The sequence below is a fragment of the Nothobranchius furzeri genome, chromosome 4, assembly GCF_043380555.1.
Source record: "Nothobranchius furzeri strain GRZ-AD chromosome 4, NfurGRZ-RIMD1, whole genome shotgun sequence".
Taxonomy (NCBI): Eukaryota; Metazoa; Chordata; class Actinopteri; order Cyprinodontiformes; family Nothobranchiidae; genus Nothobranchius; species Nothobranchius furzeri.
This window is the reverse complement of record NC_091744.1, coordinates 72,048,238-72,070,715: the sequence shown is the minus strand read 5'-3', so window position 1 is coordinate 72,070,715 and position 22,478 is coordinate 72,048,238. Positions and strand designations below refer to the sequence as shown.

The 22,478-nt window shown below is 43.9% G+C and overlaps 1 protein-coding gene across 11 annotated transcripts in view; it reads right to left on the bottom strand.

Moving 5' to 3' along the window:
* frmd4a (FERM domain containing 4A) overlaps positions 1 to 22,478 on the bottom strand; it is a 123,511-nt gene that overhangs the window by 19,261 nt on the left and 81,772 nt on the right. For all 11 annotated transcript variants that reach the window (XM_054733628.2, XM_054733629.2, XM_054733627.2 and 8 more), the window contains exons 2-8: positions 21,544 to 21,609; positions 14,739 to 14,833; positions 12,632 to 12,724; positions 9,891 to 9,975; positions 7,568 to 7,624; positions 6,982 to 7,004; positions 3 to 86 (exon numbers count right to left, since the gene is read on the bottom strand). In XM_054733628.2, the coding sequence (XP_054589603.1) occupies positions 3 to 86; positions 6,982 to 7,004; positions 7,568 to 7,624; positions 9,891 to 9,975; positions 12,632 to 12,724; positions 14,739 to 14,833; positions 21,544 to 21,609 (503 nt within the window). The remainder of the gene's footprint in view (positions 1 to 2; positions 87 to 6,981; positions 7,005 to 7,567; positions 7,625 to 9,890; positions 9,976 to 12,631; positions 12,725 to 14,738; positions 14,834 to 21,543; positions 21,610 to 22,478) is intronic.

Sequence of the window (22,478 nt, the reverse complement as noted above, 5' to 3'; positions counted from 1 at the left end):
ACCAGTAGGCCAAAGATGGGTGCTCCTTCAAAGCCTGTGTGGGCAGCGCAGGCAGCTTTTTCAGATCTGACCTGGTTGCATCATCGCTGGGAAAGAAAAGCCACAAGATTCTGTCAGCCAGAATAGTTCATTGTCATTTTACGCAAAAAGGTACAACAAATTTGAATCGGATTTCTACGTGTGCGGTGAAGAAGGACTGCATTTATTTGAGAAAAGAAAAAGTCCTGATGGTCATAAGTGTGCACTATTTTAAGGACTGGGTGTGGTATGTTCACTGAACAGCTGCTGATGAGGAAAAAAGCCTGACGGGAACACAGAAACAAAATCAATTTCCCTCTGGGATTAATAAAGTATTTTTGAATTGAATTGAAATGAAAAAGACAAAAAGGAGGAGGCAAAAGCTTGAAAAACAGATAAGAGGAAATGAGCCATGCAGAGAACTAAAGGGCTTTGGTCCAGGATTCAGTGTTCAGACCTGCAGACAGAAGTTCATAATAACCCTACTTAATCCCCCTGCCTCTATGAGGCCTCCGCCAAAGGCCCCAGAAGATTGGGGGAAGTCCTGGGAACGCGACAACCTAAGAGCTAAGGTCCTGGCAATGATCCCATCTGCCCTGCTCGCCTGTTCTGGGATGTGTAAAAACAGCTGTGCATCTGATTTGGGTGATATCTGGTCATGCAGCTAATTCGTCAGGTACATTTGGTTTTACACATTACAATATAGGAGCTCCTCCTTGAACCGTCACCTTATCGTGGTGGAGGAGTTTGAGTGCCCTAATGATCCTAGGAGCTATGCTGTCTGGGGCACTTTGTGCCCCTGGTACGGTCTCCCATGACAAATTGGTCTTAGGTGAAGGGTGAGACAAAGAACGGTTCACAGGATCTTTCATGGAAGTAAATTCAAAGAGTCAGAGTACCCGGCCCGGAGGGTTACCGGTGTCCCACCCTGGAACCAGGCCTGGGGTTGGAGCCCGTGAGCGAGTGAGCACCTGGTGGCCGGGCTTTCGCCCATGGGGCCCAACCCGAACCGGATACATGGGCTCATCCAACTGTGGACCCACCACCCGCAGGAACATGAAGGGTCCGGTGCAATGCGGATCGGGTGGCAGACCAAGGCGGGAGCCTTGGCGGTCCGATCCCCAGACAAGAAAACTGGTTTTTGGGACATGGAACATCACCTCACTGGAGGGGAAGGAGCAGGAGATTGTGGCAGAGGTTGAGCGGTACCGGCTAGATATAGTCGGACCCAACTTGACACATAGCATTGGCTCTGGAACCCAAGTCCTTGAGAGGGGTTGGACACTCTCCTTTGCTGGAGTTGCTCCGGGTGAGAGGCAGAGGGCTGGGGTTGGCTTTTTGTTAGCCCCAAGACTCTCTGCCTGTGTGCTGGGGTTTACCCAGGCCCCCACAATGCAGCTCTGAAATTGAGTCAAACCCGGAAGTGAAATAAATTGCAGTTCCACCCTCATACGCTGGGGGCTGGTGTCAGAAACGAGCAAATCCTCATTGACTCCCATGTTAAAAATACCAATTTCACAGCAGAAATAAACATGTTTACAGCCTGGTACCAAAACATGTTTTTTTGTTTAAATGATCTAGTTTACACTCATGACAACTCTGAGGGGGGTGAATTTTTTTCTCACTCTTCTGTTTAAGTGTATTAAAAGCCTAAAATTCTGTATAATTAATGAGCCTCAGACCCACGTGACCGCCGCCTCAGACCCACGTGACCACAAAGCTAGCTCCGTGGAAAGAACTCAGTAGAGCCTCGGCCTGGCTTGGAAACTGCTCCGGGATTTTGAGTCTCTGTGTGTGTGTATTCTTGTTCGGATATTTTTTGTGCAATTGTTGGACAAAATGACTTGCTGTGGCATTAATTGCACTAATAGAGCATCCAAGGAGTCTCCACTTCATTTTCTTCGGTAAGTAAAATTATATTCATGTATTTTAGGTCACTGCCGAGCTGAGCTTAGATTTTAACATGTACCGTTTAGCCATGAAATTTAAATGTAATAGGGTAAAACCCAGTGCATTTAACATAATGCTGCACTTTAGAAAATGGGTTGAAATATAACATGTTGGTGGAGCTGGGTTCCGACTATCGGCTTGTGGAGCTCTCGGGAGACCTCTGTTTTCCACCCTTATCCCCTCCCTGCAGCCCGGTCCATCTCTGTCTGATCGCGGCTCCTGTTTGCTGCGCGTGGGCTGACAGCTGGTTCTCCCAGCAGCTCGTCGCATCTGTCTGATCGCGGCCTCTGTTAGCTGCGCAGGCTGACGGCTGGTTCTTATGGCAAGCCAGAACTGCCAAAATACGCCACTTCTCCCCGCAGCTCGGCGCATCTCTGTCTGATCTCGGCTTCTGTGTGCTGCACGGGCTAACGGCTTGTGGAGCTCTGGGATGGAAACCTTTCCACCCGGTTCTCCCCAGCGGCAGCGCTGCGCATCTCAGATCGCAGCGGCGCTTGTCAGCTGTGCAGCTGCCGGCTTGTGGAGGTCTCGGAGACCTCTGTGTTCCACCCGGTTTTACCCAACGGTCAGCCCGGCATATCTCTGACTCAGAAGCTCTGGTGTTGTGCACAGTTAACTCCGGTTGTAGCTAGGTTGCTACCTCCGTTAGCTTAGCTCCCACCTCCGCATTAGCTTTGGGTTAGCTTCAGGTTAGCTTGTAGCTAGTTCGACCGGGTGTCGTCAGTCGATCCCAGCCTTACAGCCCCACCCTCAGCTCCACCTCTCTTCCCTTTTATGGAGTTGTCTGGGCTTGACGGAACCTGTGACACGGTCAAAATGGCGGTGGTGGCCACCTCCCATTTTAGCAGAAAAGCTTGTTATTGGAGTCTACGGAAACCCATTGAACATATATTTATGTCGATGGGTTTACCCCGGGGGCGAGAGGGTAGCTTCCCTGCGCCTTAGGGTCGGGGAACGGGTCCTGACTGTTTTTTGTGCTTATGCGCCAAATATCAGTTCAGAGTACCCACCCTTTTTGGAGTCCCTGGGATGAGTGCTAGATAGTGCTCCATCAGGGGACTCCATTGTCCTGCTGGGGGACTTCAATGCTCACGTGGGCAATGACAGCTTGACCTGGAGGGGTGTGATTGGGAGGAACAGCCCGCCTGATCTGAACTCAAGTGGTGTTTTGTTATTGGACTTCTGTGCAAACCGCAGTTTGGCGATAACGAACACCATGTTCGAACATAAGGATGCCCATGAGTACACTTGGTACCAGGGCAGCCTAGGTCGCAGGTCGATGATAGACTTTGTAGTCGTATCATCTGGCCTGCGGCCGTATGTTTTGGACACCCGAGTGAAGAGAGGAGCGGAGCTGTCAACTGATCACCACCTGGTGGTGAGTTGGATCAGATGGCAGGGGAAGATGCCGCGTAGACTGGCAGACCCAAACGCATAGTGAGGGTCTTCTGGGAATGCCTGGCAGAAGAACCTGTTAAGACGGTCTTCAACTCCTACCTCCGGCAGAGCTTTAACCGCGTCCCGAGAGCTGTGGGGGACATTGACTCCGAGTGGGCCTTGTTCCACTCTGCGATTGTTGAGGCGGCTGTTGCTAGCTGTGGTCACAAGGTGGCCGGTGCCAGTCGTGGTGGCAACCCCCGTACCCGCTGGTGGACACCAGAGGTTCGGGGAGCCGTCAGGTTGAAGAAGGAGGCCTACAGGGCGTGGCTGGTCTGTGGGTCTCCGGAGGCAGCAGACAGGTACCGGATAGCCAAGCGGGGTGCAGCAGTGGCAGATGCCGAGGCAAAATCTCGGGCGTGGGAGGAGTTTGGTGAGGCCATGGAGAAAGACAAGCTGATTGTCCGGCAAATTGTCCGGCGCCTCAGGAGAGGAAGGCAGCAACTCGCTCACACTGTTTAAAGTGGGGATGGGGAGCTGCTGATGTCAACTGGGGCTATAGTTGGACGGTGGAAGGAATACTTTGAGGAGCTCCTCAATCCCACCTATGCGCATTCCGTTTAGGAACCAGAGCCGGGAGACCTGGGGATGGACTGTCCAATCTCGGGGGCAGAAGTTGCTGAGGTAGTCAAACAACTACACAGCGGCAGAGCCCCGGAGGCGGATGAGGTTCGTCCTGGGTATCTCAAGGCTATGGATGTTGTAGGGCTGTCATGGTTGACACATCTCTGCAACATTGCGTGGTCATCGGGGGCAGTTCCTTGGAGTGGCAGACTGGGGTGGTGGTCCCCATCTTTAAGAAGGGTGACCTGAGGGTGTGTTCCAACTATAGGGGGATCACACTCCTCAGCCTCCCTGGAAAGGTCTACTCCAAGGTACTGGAGAGGAGCGTCCGATCGATAGTTGAATCTCAGATTGAGGAGGAGCAATGTGGTTTTCGTCCTGGCTGTGGAACTGTGGACCAGCTCTATACTCTTGCAAGGGTGATGAAGGGGGCATGGGAGTTTGCCCAACCAATCCACATGTGTTTTTTGGATTTGGAGAAGGCTTATGCCCGTGTCCCCAGGGGCACCCTGTGGGGGACGCTCCAGGAGTATGGGGTGGGTGGCTTTCTGTTAAGGGCCATTCAGTCCCTTTACCAGAGGAGCGTGAGTTTGGTCCGCATAGCCGGTAGTAAGTCGGACCTGTTCCCAGTGAGGGTTGGACTCCACCAGGGCTGCCCTTTGTCACCGGTTCTGTTCATTACCTTTATGGACAGAATTTCTAGGCGCAGCCGTGGTGTGGAGTGTGTCGAGTTTGGTGGCAGGAGAATCTCGTCTCTGCTTTTTGCGGATGATGTGATCCTCCTAGCTTCATCCAGCTCTGACCTTCAGCTCTTGCTGGGTAGGTTCGCGGCCGAGTGTGAAGCGGCTGGGATGAGGATCAGCACCTCCAAATCTGAGACCATGGTTCTCGACCGGAAAAGGGTGGCTTGCCAACTCCGGGTCGGGGGAGAGGTCCTACCTCAAGTGGAGGAGTTTAAGTATCTCGGGGTCTTGTTCACGAGTGAGGGTAGGAGGGATCGGGAGATCGACAGGCGGATTGGTTCGGCGTCTGCAGTGATGCGGACGCTGAGCCGATCTGTCGTGGTGAAGAGGGAGCTGAGCCAGAAAGCCAGGCTCTCGATTTACCGGTCGATCTACGTCCCAATCCTCACCTATGGTCATGAGCTTTGGGTAATGACCGAAAGAACGAGATTGCGGATACAAGTGGCCGAAATGAGTTTCCTCTGTAGGGTGACCGGGCTCAGCCTTAGAGATAGGGTGAGGAGCTCGGACATTTGGGAGGGACTCTGAGTAGAACCACTGCTCCTCCGGATCGAAAGGAGCCAGTTGAGGTGGTTTGGGCATCTGGTCAGGATGCCTCCCGGACGCCTCCCTGGGGAGGTGTTTTGGGCATGTCCTGCCGGCAGGAGGCCCCCGGGTCGACCCAGGACACGTTGGAGAGGTTACATTTCCAATCTGGTCCGGGAACGCCTTGGGGTCCTGCCGGAGGAGCTGGTGGAGAAGGCCGGGGAGAGGATGGTCTGGAGCTCCCTAGTTGGGATGCTGCCCCCGCGACCCGGATAAGTGGAGGAAGACGACGACGACATTACAATCTATACACTCAGTGTGTTTACATGTGCATCTAAGTGGACCTATGTCTCTCTAAAGTAATAAAGTGAGAGCGTTTACCCTAGTCTACATGTACGTTAGAAAACCGAACTCTCAAATAAAGTTTGTTCCACTCCAGTACAGTAGGTGACAACATGCACTTTTTTGTGTTGGCATTCTTCCGGACAGTTTATAGCAACACAAATAGTAAACGAACGCTGGCGGGAGGGAAGCATACAGAGTTAAAACAGGATATGCACAACGGCTGAAGGACAACGATGCAGCACAGCTTATCTGGTATGTACTGTACACTTTGGTGGTGTTACAAGTGCTACTTTGTGACGATTATATTATCAGAAGACATCTTATGCGGTCTTGTCACTTCCAGACGTTACCGTTGTCAGCTGGACTGGACCGTTACAAACAGATGTTGGTTTCTGGCCGCGTTATCTGGGTGCTTCAGCAGAATTAGAACCAGTCTTCAGCAAGATTAACGCGTTTACACGGATTTTAAAAAGCCATGTAAGTCTATTTAGGGCAACAGTTTGGTTTTCTGATGTGCACGTGAACGCACTAATCAACAATAACAAGAAAATATCTTTTTAATTCACTTAACACTGTAAATCTGATTTGCTACAATAAACAGAAGAGAATTCTCCTGACAATTTAAAACGGTACATCCAAACGGCCCAACATAAAACTATAAAGGTAGCGATGAAAAACATAAAGATCTGAAAGTCGTTGACTAAGCAGATGACAGGGCTGAAGGACTTCTATGGAAGGAATCTATGTATGCGTGTGTGGGAGCAAAGGGGTGCGTAAGTAGGGGAGAAGATAAAAGGAATGTCTCCAGAGAGTGTCACATTCCAGCAAGCTCCAGGATGTTGTGTTTATTTACTCCCTTCACAGGCGGAAATGAGGTCAGAGGTGATGACTGCTGTACAACTAAGGAATGAGGGATTGTAAGAATGCTATACAGCCCCGGAACTATTAGGTTAACCCAATTAAAAAATAGAAGAGAAAATATTTTCTATACAATTAATTATGACTAACAAAGCGTTTTCTGCGTTTGGTAGAAATAAATGATGGAATCTGTATATCTAAGGATTTAGGTCTATCTTTGGCCATTACACATATTATTAATATGGAAAAACATACAAAAAGGAAAATTAGTGGTGCAAAGTTGAGCCAGTTTGTCAGAAAACTAAAGGGAAAGAGAAACATGGATGCATCTCAGTGATAGAGGGGTTATGTAGGAGCAGATCACTGATTCACTTATTTTCTCCCTCCGAGCTTCTCTTTTCTGAATTAGCACAAACTGTCAATCTTTGGTTTTGGAGGATAAATAACAGGAAAATCATCAAGTGAATCTTACTTTGTGACCTGTTAAGTACGAGAATAGACAAACTATTTCAGTCTTCGCACAATAATTACAACTGCTTACCTGCTAAAATCACCTTTAGCCTCCTGTGAAACACACAAAAAGAACAGATTCACAAAAGTGCAAAAAAGCAAGATATTTATAGTGATGTTTGAGGAATGAATAATGACCATAAAGTGTGTCTATGCTCTGTTTGCAGAGGAGAATGAGCGATAAAGCCATCACTGCTAGAACCAGAGGCACATTAAACCCCCATCTAGAGAGAAAGCTTTGAAGGCCTGCAGAGCAGATATCTGATACTGTACATCTGCAACTGCGCACGCACGCACTCACACACACACACACACACACACACACACACACACACACACACACACACACACACACACACACACACACACACACACACACACACACACACACACAAGGCCAGTAACATGACCTTACATAATCACGGTTAATGGACTGACCTACTCCGTGACAGCGACAGGAACTAGAAACGGCTAAAGTTGAGAAGTATTTGGGAAGTTGCTAAGTTTCCATGATGTTCTGTTTTCAAATGAGTGCAAACTCTAAGAACTACAATCATACTGTTGAAGTATTTATGATAGTAACACTATAAAGTTAGACAAGGACACTTTTGTCTTACTTGTAGGATAAAGGAGGCCAGTTCAAAAACAACCTCGCTGTCTACCTCAATGAGCTCCTGCAAGAGAGAGAAAAGAAGCAAACAGAAGCCATGAATGACACATTCCTCAGCTGCTGATGAGAAAGCAAAGAACTCCATCACTGAAAAAAGTGGCAAGCTCTCCTTCCCTCGCAAACTTTTCACTTTTTGTTCTAGTCTCTCTAATCAGAGATGAGAGGTAAAGTGAAGGAGTCTGGGGTGAGCATCCGGCTGCTGAATACTTGGTCCATTTTTAGAGTCTTTCTAAACATACTGCTGTTTATTCTGACCTACTTAAAGATAAACTTTGAAAAGATTGACTGCATATAATGTCAAGGCGGTTGGTGTGGTCAGTTTGCAGTGAGCGTTGTTAATGTATACAGGACAAACGGATTAGCCGCCTGTGAGTAGTGGTTGAGGTATGTGAGGAATGCTGCCTTTACAATTCACCTCTTAATTGGTTGGAGGATCAGACAGCTGGAATGAAACACTAGAAGGAGCGAACCCACGCGGCGTGTACCACCCAGCACGGCTACAAAGCACCACAACGTGCTCTTTGGTATTATTTGTACAAAAACATGATTTAAGTGCAATAACCTACTGTGTCTGTTTCGTAAAAGCAAAATGTTCATTAAAATTAATAGGTTTTTTTATAGTTTCTTCCTATATTTGTAGCAAGGTTAGGGTTAGTTATGCGAGTTAGTTACCCTAGTTAGATAGTCTAGTTATGCTGAACCAGTAAGTGTTCTGGTGTGACAGATCAGAAGCTTCCTGACTGAACACTGAGGCCATAATGTCCTGCCAGTTGACACAGTTATCAGGACAGATGCCCATAGAGAGCGTACACAAATTTAACTTGTGTCTTTCTTAACTGATGTAGATTTAAAGTGGACATATTATGACTTTTTTAAAGTTATAATAGTTCTATGGTCAATACCAAACAAGTTCATGAAAGTGGGAAGAAATTGTTCCAGCAGGTTGTCCAGTAATTGAAGAGTTGCAGGATCGATCCCGGCTCCTAGCAGAGAATGCTGCTGTTGTGTCCTTGGGCAAGACCCTTAACCCACATTGCCTAGTGGTGGTGGTCAGAGGGACTGGGGGCATCAGTGCTCGGCAGCCTTGCCTCTGTCAGTGTGCCTCAGCGCAGCTGTGGCTACCTTGTAGCTCATCACCACCAAGGTGTACATTTTTGTGTTCATAGGTGTTGTAAAGGGTGTTTGCCTTAAACACCTCTCACATGAAATGCTTTTCAGTGCCTTCCAGAATGAGCTGTTTCAGGGCTCTGTCACTGGAGCTGGCCACGCCCACTCATGACCTGCTCAGGCTGCTATAAGCCAAGAGGCTTCAATGTCCGGGAGAGGCTTGGAGTAGAGTTTCTGCTCCTCCAACAGCAGCACTCTTTTGCATGTGAGAAGGGGTTCTATTCTACTTTCCCCAGCTGTGACATCACAAATGGGGACTTTTTGAAACAACTTGTTTTAGACACAAAACTCCTAAAAGCAAACACTGACAGAAAACATTTGGATGTGTTTTTTTTCACGTGTTGAGTTTTCATAGAGGTAGTAGAGACCCACATGGTGGCACAACATCATATTTCCATTTTTAGATCCCTCCCTTTTACAAAAAAAAAAAAAAAAAAGATTCCAAAATGGTTTTCCCATTCACCATTTTGTATGGCTTATTCTTTTTTATTGGATTAAATAATTGATTTCAGTAAAATACAAACTTTGTAAGACATTTTACCTTTGGTTTACACACACACACACACACACACACACACACACACACACACACACACACACACAGGATAAGTAACAACTGTCACAATTTAAAAAAATATATAAAAAAACTGTGAAAAAATAATTCAACAAGACGTTTTTGCCATTCAACATTTCTCCTCAGGAAACTTTCCGTCAATGTTTATCCTAGAATATACTCTCAATCGCTGCTCACTACATACATGTGCTTCGGCCCTGCCAGATGGCAGTAAATGTGTCAAATTATTCGCTAACTGCTGGAATGTGGAGCAGCATGGAGCGCGATGGGTAACAGCTGATATAAACAGCTCACATTTTCAGCTTCACCAAACCAGAGTGCGGGGTAGGGGTCCAAGCTAATCTCTGGAGGCATCTCTCCATTTAAACCCGAAAATCAGGCTAATGAAGCAATATTCCTCTAAATCTCCACTTTAGAACACCTTCCGACTTATTTTAATAAAGTGATTTAAAAAAACGAGCATCTGTGCAACGCATATGAACACATCCGGGTGACTGAGCAGAAAATAGGATTATTGTAAAGGGTTTACCTTGTATATGATGGACTTGGCGTTAAGAAAGAACAGCTCTATGGTTGCGTTGTCCTTTAGGTAGGATATACTTTCAATGTAGAATCTGGAAGAAAAAACAGATAAAGTGTCTAAAACAACAGATGGATTTTATTAGCTACCTGTTTCAGAACTAGAAAATAAAGTTTAATTAACATAGTTAAGCATAAAAGCAGCTGCTTAAATGAGTTCCAGATGCCACCTTGGTGAAATAATAAAATGGGCCACTAGAGGGCATGACATACTAAAGGCTGACCCTGTATGACACTTTCTGATGTCCATTTAAACCACATTGTCCCTATCCTCATGATGGCTGGCGGGGATCCGTTTGCATGTGCACATTCCACAACCTGATTAGGCAAACACACACTCTTCACACGATTGTCTACCCTTGTACATCATCAGTAGCGATTACACACCCACATCCAGCACAAACACACACACAAACACACACACACACACACACACACACACACACACACACACACACACACACACACACACACACACACACACACACACACATTGAAGCGAGAAGCACAGTAACCCACTTCTTGCAGAGGGAGAGAGCAGGGAACTAACATAATAATGTCAACTAAATTTAGCACATAAATGCACGCAGAGCCAGAAGGGAGCAAGGGCGACGTGCTGGGAGGATACGTAGTTATCAGCTCATCGAGAGGAAACACATCAAAATGAACAGGTGTTTGGAACATGGCCTTTTTTTTTTGGGTGATTTCTCACCAAATCTCTCATCTAGATGATTTAATCCTTGTGTGAAAAATCACAGGCAGACGTTTTTATATCTCTGCAAGTGTGTAAAATATAAACACGCTCCTATAAGTGCATATGAATAAATGAGGTGATTTGTATGTGTGAATACACATCGAGTGTATGCTGATCAATATTAGACGATTTAGACCATGTTAACCATTGAGCTGCAATAAAGAACGAGGACCCTCGTCAATATTCAGAGCGAACATTTAACTAAAGTCACAGTGTAAATGAGACATCCCCCCCACACACACACACACAGAGTGCCAGCACAGCAGCAAACGTGCACAAGGACACCTACTGAATCAGCAGGAGGTGGGCATGTGCCTAACATTGATCAGGAACACACACGTTGCACAAAGACCACATGACGTCCATGCACCTGCACACACGGAGCCCTGAATAATCCGCCTTTAACAACATATGAGGACTCTGATAATAGATCCGGACCTGACATTTGGGCTGATTGTTTTTCAGTTGAAGTCCAGATTGTGAATGCGATGCAAGTGTGTGTGAAAAATGTGGTCAGGCATGTGTTTGAGAGAGGTCATGCGTAGCGTGACATTTGGAAAGATTGCGGTTAGAGGTTGTGTTGAACTGTTGGGGTATAAAAAATGAGGATACAGCTTTGAAATGACGTCAAAGGTCACAGTCCTACCAAGACAAGCTCAAACACCTATTAGTCTATGTAAACATACCCTACACCTTGCCTAAATCAAACACACACACACACACACACACACACACACACACACACACACACACACACACACACACACACACACACACACACACACACACACACACACACTGCTCAGAGAACTGTATTAGGATTTCTCTGACAGCAGACATGGATGACACACCCATCATTTTGATGACAGGTTCATTCATGGCCAAACTGGCCAATAGATGGCGACCAGGCAGCTGCGTCATCAGCAAGAGAAAACCTCAGATAGAGGAAGTCTGCCTCTTAATATCATCAGCACCCTCTGCTGATGATCAGCTCACTGATAACACGTTCAAACGGTCATGTTGCTACATTCAGAAGAGATTTCCAAACCCCCTCCCCCTTCTTGGATGACCGGACAGACGGCAGAGTCCCAATCCCAAAACAAAGTATAAATGAATTAAACTCATGTTTGAGTTCCTCCACAGAACATGAAGAGGAATTATTTCATTAATTCTTTAATCGGCTATTATTATCTCATTATTATCTCTTGTTATACTGTAGTGTAAAGCGCTTTGGAGTCCTCAGACTCTGAAAGGCGCTATACAAGTATGGGTCATTTATCATTATCCTTTCATTAAAAAAAACAGAATTTTTTTTAAGTTACCTCGTTAATTTGGAAAAACTGAGCTTTTTGTTCATTTATTATTTTTTTCAGATGAACTCCACACGCTTCTGTACACATGGGTAAAAAAAAACACTTTTTAAAGGAACATCAGATGAACAGCAACTTTTAACTGAGACGACCCCAGCAGCCAAACGTGCGCACTTTAAGGACGTTTGTCTCATCCATCAGGTTATCTCCTGGATATTTTCTGCACTTTAACGTTACATCTGAAAAACTGAACCATCTAAAGCGTGAAAGTGCAAATGCTAAGAGCTGACATCCACAAAAAGGCCTCTATATATGAAAAGGTTTCTAGTGTCTGTATTCTGGCATCCATGAGAGTATTTGCATAGGATTAGCATGCTGAGCATACTGATGAGTTTTAAGAGGCTCATGATTGGCTGAGAGACCCTGTGGCAGGAGTTAAGCATCGAGGTCAAAGCTATTTCATAACTAATCTTATTAATCCATTCCTATTACAGCATGAATGCACTGCATGTGCACACACAAACATAATCAGACTCAATTTTGCTTTCCTTTACATGCAGAGGTTCAAACATCATTACGAAAAATGACTCATGGAAGTGAAAGGAAGTGTGTTAAAGAAAGACTCACCTAACACAGAAGTAGAGGACAATAGGCCCAGACTTCTTAGGGAATTCATGCTCTAATACTCTGCGGTCCAGCTGAAGCCAACTGAAGTGGCTCCTGATGAGGCAAAACAAACAGTCAGAGCTCTTTTTAGAACTAGCTAGCAGAAATACACATGGCAGCGTAGGATGTGACACATTTGGGATAAACACCTTCACAAATGAAATTAAAATGTGTCTTTAAGGCTAATTATTCAATATTCGTGATTTTTTGGGGGGGGGGGGGGGGGGGGGGATAAATTGATGCTGTGTGTTAAAAGTCAAAAATGAAAAGAGTAAAAAGTCCAGACAAGTTTAAAATCAGGTCGTATGTGTACCCTCTATGAATGCCCTCTACCCCCTCGGTGATGGCAGAATTATTGCAAAAAGTGCTCGTAAAAAACACAAAATTTCATTTTGGAGCATCATATGAAGCCTTCAGGATTACATCTGTGCATAGTTCAACAAAAATGGGCAAAACTGGACGACGCACACATTTTAAAAACATAACTGCATGGATAGCAAACTATTCTGCTCACAGGCATCAAAATAAAAGTGAAAAAATTAAAACTAATGCAAAACAAATTACATTGCGCCTTGCACAGCTTATGATGTATTAGCAAAACTCATGCAACAAAAAATTCTCAAAGAGCTTTATCATTTGAAGTCATCGATGCTAGAGCATCATATTGTGATATTAATAAGAATGACAGCAAGGTCAGTCCCCTGCAGAGTGACCGTTTGTCAGGTTGTAAAGTACATGGTGTGTATTTGCATAGCGCCTTCTTAGGGTTCTACAACCCCCCAAGGCGCTTCACAACACAGTCATCCACCCATTCACACACACACTCATTTGCGGGTGATGATTAGCTACCGTGTAGCCACAGCTGCCCTGGGGTGCACTGACAGAGGCGAGGCTGCAGAGTACTGGTGCCACTGGTTTCTCTGACTACCACCAGGTGGGTTAAGTGTCTTGCCGAAGGACACAACAGCAGCATTCTCTGGCAGGAGCCGGGATCAATCCTACAACCTTCCGATTACTGGACAACCCGCTCTACCTCCTGAGCTACATGCTCAGGAGGGGTGAGTGGGTGTTTGTGGACCAATGAGAGGAAGACAAGGATCGGACTGCAGGCTACGGAACTATCTGGCATCCCTTTAAAGTCTGGATGATCCAAGTATATCCTGGAACATTTAAGTTCCAACATTCGTCTTTGTTGTTTTCCTCTCGTTCAACAAGGGTGTTAGCAGTAGCTCAGGCTAGCGTTGTTGAGCGGTTAGCATTACCACAAACAATTATATAATGCCACTGTTGCAGACGACACATGTTTGTGTTTTTGGCTTTAAACTCTTACACCTTTAAATAAATCACAATGATTGTAAGAAAATTCAAAAGAAATATAAAAAGTTAGAATGTAAGAGTTTCCCTTCATACCTCTCCTCACATTTTCTCCCTCTCTGTGTCCATCTGAGAAAAAAGCTGCAGTGACAGCTCGTCACCCTGGTAACCCTACAGTCTCCTGAGCAACATCCCTCACACTGTCCACCGTCCCTCGCCTGTCCCTCAGTCCCTCATCCACAACCTTTCTGACCGCTGAACAGTCAGAGCTGAGACATCTATTCTATCCAAGTCCATGTAACAAATACACACATCATGAGATTCTTCCTGAGGGAAGATGATTCAGTTTTACTGATCTGACATCGGTACCCATGTGTGTTACAGATGTGGAAATGCCAAAGAGCAGAGTTCAGTCCTGCTTGATATCAAAAGGTGCATTTGATCCAAGGAGACACAAAGGCCAATGTCTGCATGCAAATCGCCAGCATGTTTGCATGACTATCACGCGATGGTGCTTTGACTTTCCCGATCACAAAGCACAACTAATTTGAATGCCACTTCTGCGTTTCAAGCACAGCACACACTCTTTGCTATTGTGGAGAAAAAGCACACAGTATGACATCAGAACATTCCATTACATGATGGCCTGTCTAAATTTGTCCAACCAGACTTATTTATATTTCAAAAAGTAAACAAAAATTCATGTTATGCCATCATTTTTATTTAGTTGCAATTATATTTGCCTGTGACTTACGTTTCATCTGTGTATGCAATTCCAAAGTACTCCTTCTCCTTGAGGTTGAAGTGGGAGGCCACAAGGTCCAGCAAGTCCTTAGCCATCAGTTTGGGCTGCAGAGTGGTAGATCACAGAAGTAAGGTTATGACTCTGTTGATCAAATAAAGCTTGTTTTGTGCATGCAAGTGCAGTGATTTATCCCTTACTGGATTAACTGGAGCAAGTGCATGTGGCAAAGCTTAATGCAAATGTATTATATATCAGCTATTGATTTACAGCAATGACTAAGCAGTTTTCAGAAACACCAGGGAAAGGTGCAAAAGAGCCAGAGGGAGGAGACAAGTGAGAGAGTTAAAAAAGATGGATGGAGTTTGTGGATGTTGCTGACAGTGCACGTACCTCACCCTTGCCTTCCCTTCCCCTCCCTCCATTCACTCTCCTCTCTGACCCGCACCTCCACTGCAGAGTCATGGCTCTGAGCTGAATAACTGGATTGCAGACACAAATATGCAATGGTATCCAAGCTAACTAATCCAGCAAGATATCTTTAAGAGAGAACTTTTGAAGCAAAGCAAATGCCAAGGACTTCTGCCTTGTGCAGCTGGTTGGTCACATCCTGCTTAACAGTATGCCAGGCCCTGAGGTTACCCATGGGTGTGCCTCACTGCCTACTTTTACAAACACACATCTGCATGTACACATGCACCCACAAATAAGTTCCTTGCATCCACTCCCAGCACGCATAAGGAACACATGTGTGCAGGAAAAATGCATAAACTTTAGCTTGAAACAACGTATATGAATGAATCATTCCCTACCTTGTGCTATCTACTCTATGCATGGTTAACTTCAGCACCAGAATCTACTGAGAGCTATTTAGAGAGAAGGTGATGTCATACAGTCCAAGCACACACACAGGCAACACACATGCACACGCATACACACACTTGCACATCCACACTGACCTAGATCTCATAAGCACAACGCCTACAGTCATCCTGCTACACATAAAGACTCTTGAGAGATAAGAAATGAAGCGGGAACTTGGGGGTGAAGCTTAAATAAAAAGACTATTTCTGCCTAATAATTGCTTCAAACAAATCAAGCTAACCAGAAAATGACTGAGGGGCATGGCAGATTTTCTTGGAGCTCCTTTGATCTAATCCCAACATAAATTACTAGGAAACGATAGAAAAATGATGGATCTCACAATGTAACAAGGACAAACCACCAAAATTACCATGGTTAAGTTTTACTTGGTCTTGTTTTTAACAAAGAATAGGGGTTAATATTTATTCAGGAAAAAGTGCTGACTTAGGTCTTGATATGTGTGACTCATCAGAAATTGGTGCTTCCATCCATGGGTAGATCGCTATTTCCCCAGATGTAAGAGGGGAAAATCATAGGATCAACATTAGACCTTTTGAAGTGCTCAGATCATTTCAAGATGTTTAAACGTTAGCTTTAGCAAAGGGCCTGTTTTTACAGTATTAGCAGTAATACATGTTTTGGTTCAGTATGAGAAACAGACAATGGTGGTCTCTCATTACCGCACAACAGTCAGCTGCTGCCTTGGCAACAATAACAATTTAACATCAACGCCACCTCATGGTAGCAACCAACAAGAAGGGGGGACCGAGCCGGATGGATAAACACATAAGGAAACTGTTGGAAACATGATCTCATAAATAAAATCTAACCATACTGTCAAACCTCACAAATGATGTACTAAAGATGAAAAGAAAGATTTTCCAAGTTTACTGCCCCCATTTGAATATCAGGCAGAATGTAGGGCCAACGTCTATTCCATTGAACTGTGAAACTGAGATCTTGTCAAGCTTTTACAACATAATCTTTATTTACTGTTTCTATTAATATTGTCAATATTCATTTCTAAAAATGTCTTCAACCACAGCAGCTGAAAAAATGACTCAAATCCACGTAGTAACAGTGCTAGCAGGGATGTGTATTGGTGAAATTATGGCGATACGATACGTTTTACGATACAGGGGAGAATATACGATACATCACGATGTAGTCACCCAGACAATATTAGCGATTTTAGACTGAATTTATTGTAGGAACATTCAATAAACAGTCCAAACTGATACTAAACATGTTTAAAATGAGTTATCTGAACCATAATAGAGATTTACATTTCAATGGTGGAAACAAAACCGACTGCACATTGCTGCCAACTAGCGGCCGGCGTTTGAATTGCAGCAAAAGAAAAGAAAATACACACATATTTGCATAGAAACTCTTTCAAAAATTAGATACATGTCTTTTGAATATTGATATAATATTGCTGGAAAAAAATCACAAAATATTGCCAAATCAATATTTTGAAATGCTACCACAAAAATACACTAATGAAGAGAAAAAGGAGTGGAGGAAACTCTTCAGACTTACATGATGGGTATGTTTCCTAACTGTCATTAAACTGCAGAAAAAAGACTAGATCTGCATGCCTATAGGGTATAAACTGTAAACAAAACACAAAGAAACAAACAAGGATGGACAATACAAAAACAACAACCAAACTCTTTGTGTGGAATAACATCAAAGTAGATCTTCTATAATCAATTATAATACCATAAAACAGCTAGACAGTACTGACTAGGATTTGTGCCAGTCTGAAGACGTGGACATTGTGGATACATTTCAGGAAAAATGTCCAGCAAAGGATGTGGCTCCATTCCCTTTCCAGTAAAATATCATAAAAAATTTATCCAACCAAGTGTAAGTTTTCCTTTGTGTATTTATTTTTATTTTCTCCCAGTTTAGGTTTCTACATTGACTCAAGAATGGGATGTATGGGGCTGTTCTAAGTTGTGTCTGCTCATTGATGTAATACAAACTAGGAGTAGACCGATATATCAGTCTGTCAATATATTGGGCAGATATTTGACCATTTTTTCATATCGGCATCGGCCAATATACCTCCTTAGTAAACCCGATTTATAGTCAGGCACATCCCCTGGCAGCCTGGTACTGCTGCAGAATTTAAGTGTATTTTTAAGTTTCTGAATAACTGTCACGGTCTGCCCCTGCCTCCCTGACTGTGTCTCTCTCCTGCCCTTGATTAGTCCTTATTGTTTTCACCTGCCCCTTGTTTACCTGCCCATGTGTTCCTCATTTGCCCTGTGTATTTATACCTCCCTCCTTGTATCAGTCTTTGTCAGATCATTGTGGTTGTTTATCATCGTTGTCTTGTGCTGTTCGTTCCTGTCCCACCATTAAAACCATTTTACTTTATCTGAAGCCTGCGTCTTTACCTCCTGATCTGCTCCACCACACATGGTCCATCAACTCCTACACCCGCAACGTGACAATAATATCTGCTTTAAATAATGCTCTAAAAATTATGTCCAACTACAAATGATGCTGAATATTTATTACTTTGTCAGTTTACTGATTTGTTTGATTACCTTTGGTTAGATGTCTGATTTTAACACTGAGCAGCAGTGCACAAAGTTTAACAGCTGGTTAAATTCAATGTTCCAAAACCGATTAAGCTTCTGAAATTGTGTACATCTACTGATGTTTTCTGCAACATTTCTTCATGAAAATAAGGTGGAAAATGTCTCAATATCCACCATGAAAACTGGCCCACAATATCTGCAGCACAAATCAGCCATTGGCTGACCATGATATTTACATATCGGCAATCGGTATCTGCCCAAAAAAACAAAAAACAATATTGGTCGACTTATAATACAAACCTTTAACTATAGTGGAGCAAATAGGTTATGTATTGTCCGCAGCACAAACCCGAGTATGTAATCTGCCATTGATGTTGTTATGCTTGATACTTTTAGGGTCACAGGTTATACTAAAAGTAGAGCTATGACTTTTTTTTTCTTCAAAAGACTGTTTTGGGTGTCCACACTAAAAGAAAGGGGTGGTGTTTGAAGACTGTTTTCACTCTGGGACCTGTTTTAAGGTGGGTTCCTAAAGCGCTGTCCCTGAGAGGATAAAGGTCGAAAACCAATGTGGATGACAGCTGAGTGTTGCTTCCTCTTCTGATTTAAGATACCAGCTTTTCCACAAGCATGCTGAAAGCATATTTGTGATATTGCACATACCAGATGAGTAATAACACTATTGAAGATCATCAAATGCGATAGAGACAATGAATGACAGGTGATATAATAAACAAGTGATAAGAAACAATAATAGGCACGCACGCACACACACACACACAGAGAGAGAGAGAAGACAAGAGACGGTGCACCTCTTTACTAGCTCAGACGGCATTACTTCTAATAGACATTTAGCCTGCGCCTCCTCAGCAACACAGGTAATTAACAGACTAAGAATTACAGGGCAGTGTGTGTAAGAAGGAGACACACAAAAGCCTACACACACAGACAAGTGGCAATCGTGCAACTCTTGTTCTCTTGGTTTGCAGCAAGTCATAACCTAACTCTGCAAATGCTGATGCCTGTCCACTCGTGATGAAGAAACAAGAACAAGGATTACCCCCACGTATCTGGCATTACTTTGGTTTGATATTTACAATCTGGTCAATTATTAAACTGTGTTTCTGGTACATACTCCTCTGCCAATGATTCATCCCGTCCTGAACTGACCATCCTTCGAAAAGGAGAGCAGTGAGGTGAATGATACTTCAGGGACTCAGTGGTCTGTCATAGACGTAAATTTCACCATTCTGCTCAAAGGGCGGCCAGTGGAGATTTTTAATTGAAATATACAACAGTTAGAAGTTATTTTGAGTGAAAACATGTTAAGATACCTTTAAGAAAGTCATTTGATTGAGAGGAGGGCTTGAATGCCTTTTAAGTTCAAAGGAAAACATAAAACAACATTGTAAGTCTCTGCGGCCCTCCTAACAGCACACTAACCTAAAGAACATCCGCCAAACAGAGGTGCAAAGGGAACTGGGGAAAGAGGGAAAAGACCAAAGTATTCTGATTTATGTCACAGTTACCTCCACTTTTCCAGCCTTTCCTCACTTCTTGCATTCATTCCCAAATTTGTATCATATTTGCATAAATGTCCTAAACTTGTTTGTAAGAAATTGACTTCTTTATGCTTATTTTCAACATTTTGATCATTGGTGCAGACGAATCTGAGGCACAGACAGATACAGAGGAGGGGAAATGCAGGCAGATTGGTGATAAAAGACGATCTGGGAGAGCGATGAGTCGTAAGTCAGGAGAGAACGAGGCAGTCAGAGGAAGAGGAGCAGAACAAACTACTAATTTGAAAGAAACGATCAGTTCTGGCAGAGTAATCAAATCAGAAAGTCAGCAGACCTATCCTTTGCTCTCCCTCCTGTTTTTCTCCTCTCTGTTCCCATCCCTGAGCAATCATCTTGCTTCTTTCACTCAACTTAATTTTTCTACTCTCCGCTTGCTCCTTGTTTCCTGTTTCAGAGCAATTACTTTCTTTTGTCTTGCTTTCTTTCCACAGGAATCAGGTAATGGTCCGGCCAAAGGGAGGTCAGGAGGAGTAAAGGAGCCGTGTAATGAATATGTTTCAGTCTTTTTAGCCAAACTGTGAGAGTAAAAGAGGTGTCATTACCAATTTACAATAAAAATACATATACCCATGTTTAGCCGTCAGAATAGAACAAAGGAGAGCTCCAGAAGACAAATACGAGTTCAAAAGGTCAGGGGACTGAAGTAGTCAGTCAGTGCGTTTACATGCGCATCAGAAAACTGAACTATTGCCCTAAATTGATGTTTTTTTTTTTAAATGAGAGTAAACGTGTTTGCTGAAAGCAAACTGGTTCTAATCGTGCTGAAACACCCAGATAATGTGGTAGGAACCCGACTTCATCTGCATGTAAACGGATTAGTTGAGCCGATACCGGTTACTTCCAGAAGCGATGAGACTGCAGAAGTGATCTTCTGATAATATCCTCGCCACAAAGTAACACGTTTAATCATAGACATCATATACGTAGATGCAACGTGGACTAGGGCTGCCTATTGGAACTTGGAGGTGCAGGAGCATGGCGCCATCTTGGATGGGTCCCCAATAGCTTACTAGAATGCATTTACCCAACAAAAAAACATTATTATTATGTTTTTTACCAAAATCAGACACATGGTATAGCACGATAATTCAAATATAAACATAATTAAACTAAATAAATTAAAATATATAATACAGGTAGGCTAGAAAAGTCAATAGTAATGCCACGTGATCTGTTTGCAATAGTGAGCCGGTTGTTGCAACTATAGGCTGCTCACAAAACGGGCATATTTGCCCAACCTGCGTTGACTCCAGCATTGTCCATTCCCTCAGGCATTGTGCATATCCTGTTTTATCTTGGTCTGCTTCACTCTCACCAGTGTTTGTTTACTTTCTGTGTTGCTATAAGCTAATCGAAAGAAAGAGGACACAAAAGGGTGCATGTCGCCACTGTACCAGAATGGAACAAACTTCACTTGAGAGTTCAGTTTTCTAACAGACATGTAAACAAGGATAAAGGCTCCCAGTTTATTACATTAGATCAACCAGGATCGACTCAGAAGTAAACGCAAGTGATGGACTCATTTGGATACTGTCTTTGCTTTAGCAGCAGAAACGTCTGCTCCGAGGATTGAAGGTTCAACTTTATTGACCGTTAAGCAGAGATACAACTTACTAATAAAACGCCCAATACTACAGCCCTGAATCAGGAAGCACAGCTTTGACGGGAACATCTGCAGAGATCAGGTAAGCATCAAAAAAGTGCAGCGTCACCTGCTGCTGACCAGATTTCCCTTTAGTCAGCAAAAATTAAGTCCCTTAAGACAGCAAGCTTTTTTTCCCCTTTTTTGTGTAGGCAGAAGAACGAGGGACTCACCTGAACAAGGAGCTCCAGCTTCCTGTCGTCCAGGAGGTGGACCTGACATCGCCTCCCTTCTGTCATCTGAAGAGACAAAAAATACAAAGGGTGTTCTTATTAACAGAGCTGTTTAGAAATGCAACTTATATTGAAATGATTTCTTTTTTGTTGATATCTAAAACTGGTCAATATGAGCCATATGAGTCAGAATACCATGTTGAGCGTAGGGGCTGCACGACTTAAAGTTTTTTAAGTTGACTCGATTTTCATTACTTGACAGTTGACGTTAAAAAAATTGATGACGTCATACACCTGAAGTGGCGCGGGTGGGTGGGGTGGGGGTGGGGGGGTCGCTGGAGTTTTTGACAATTAAAATTGCGCCCACATTTTCAAAGTTAAACAAATCTCTTTTAACAGTGGTAGTTTCTGCATCTATACTGCTCCACTTCAGCTCTCTCCTCCCTCACCATGCACAGTGTGCCTACAGCCTCTCAGAGTTCCTGCTGCTCTAAACATTAAAATAATTATTTCACTTTCTGCTCCTCACTTCTGATTACCTTCAGTGGTGTCTGTTTGTTGCAACCACCAGGTACAAAAACTAACTTGTTTTTATTTGACTATTTTTCTGTCCTGCCTGTTTATTATCTTCCTGCATCTCCTCTCAGTCCTAAAGAAAAACTGCTACCTGGCTTCATATACATTCACCTTATGAGTTACCTATGAACTGCAGTTCTAAAAGATCTACCGACCGCAAAAACAGCAGTGTGCGCTGCTCGCCGACCGCATCAGTGAGTTGAAGTTATTGGAGGACAAAACAGGTGATGCGCCCCGTTCCACAGCAGCGAAACGCATCAGGCACAAATAAAAGACAGAAAACATCAAAGGAAATGAGCCGACATGAACGATCGCGTGTTAAATTTGTTTTTGAGGTAGCGAAAACTAATTTGATTGTT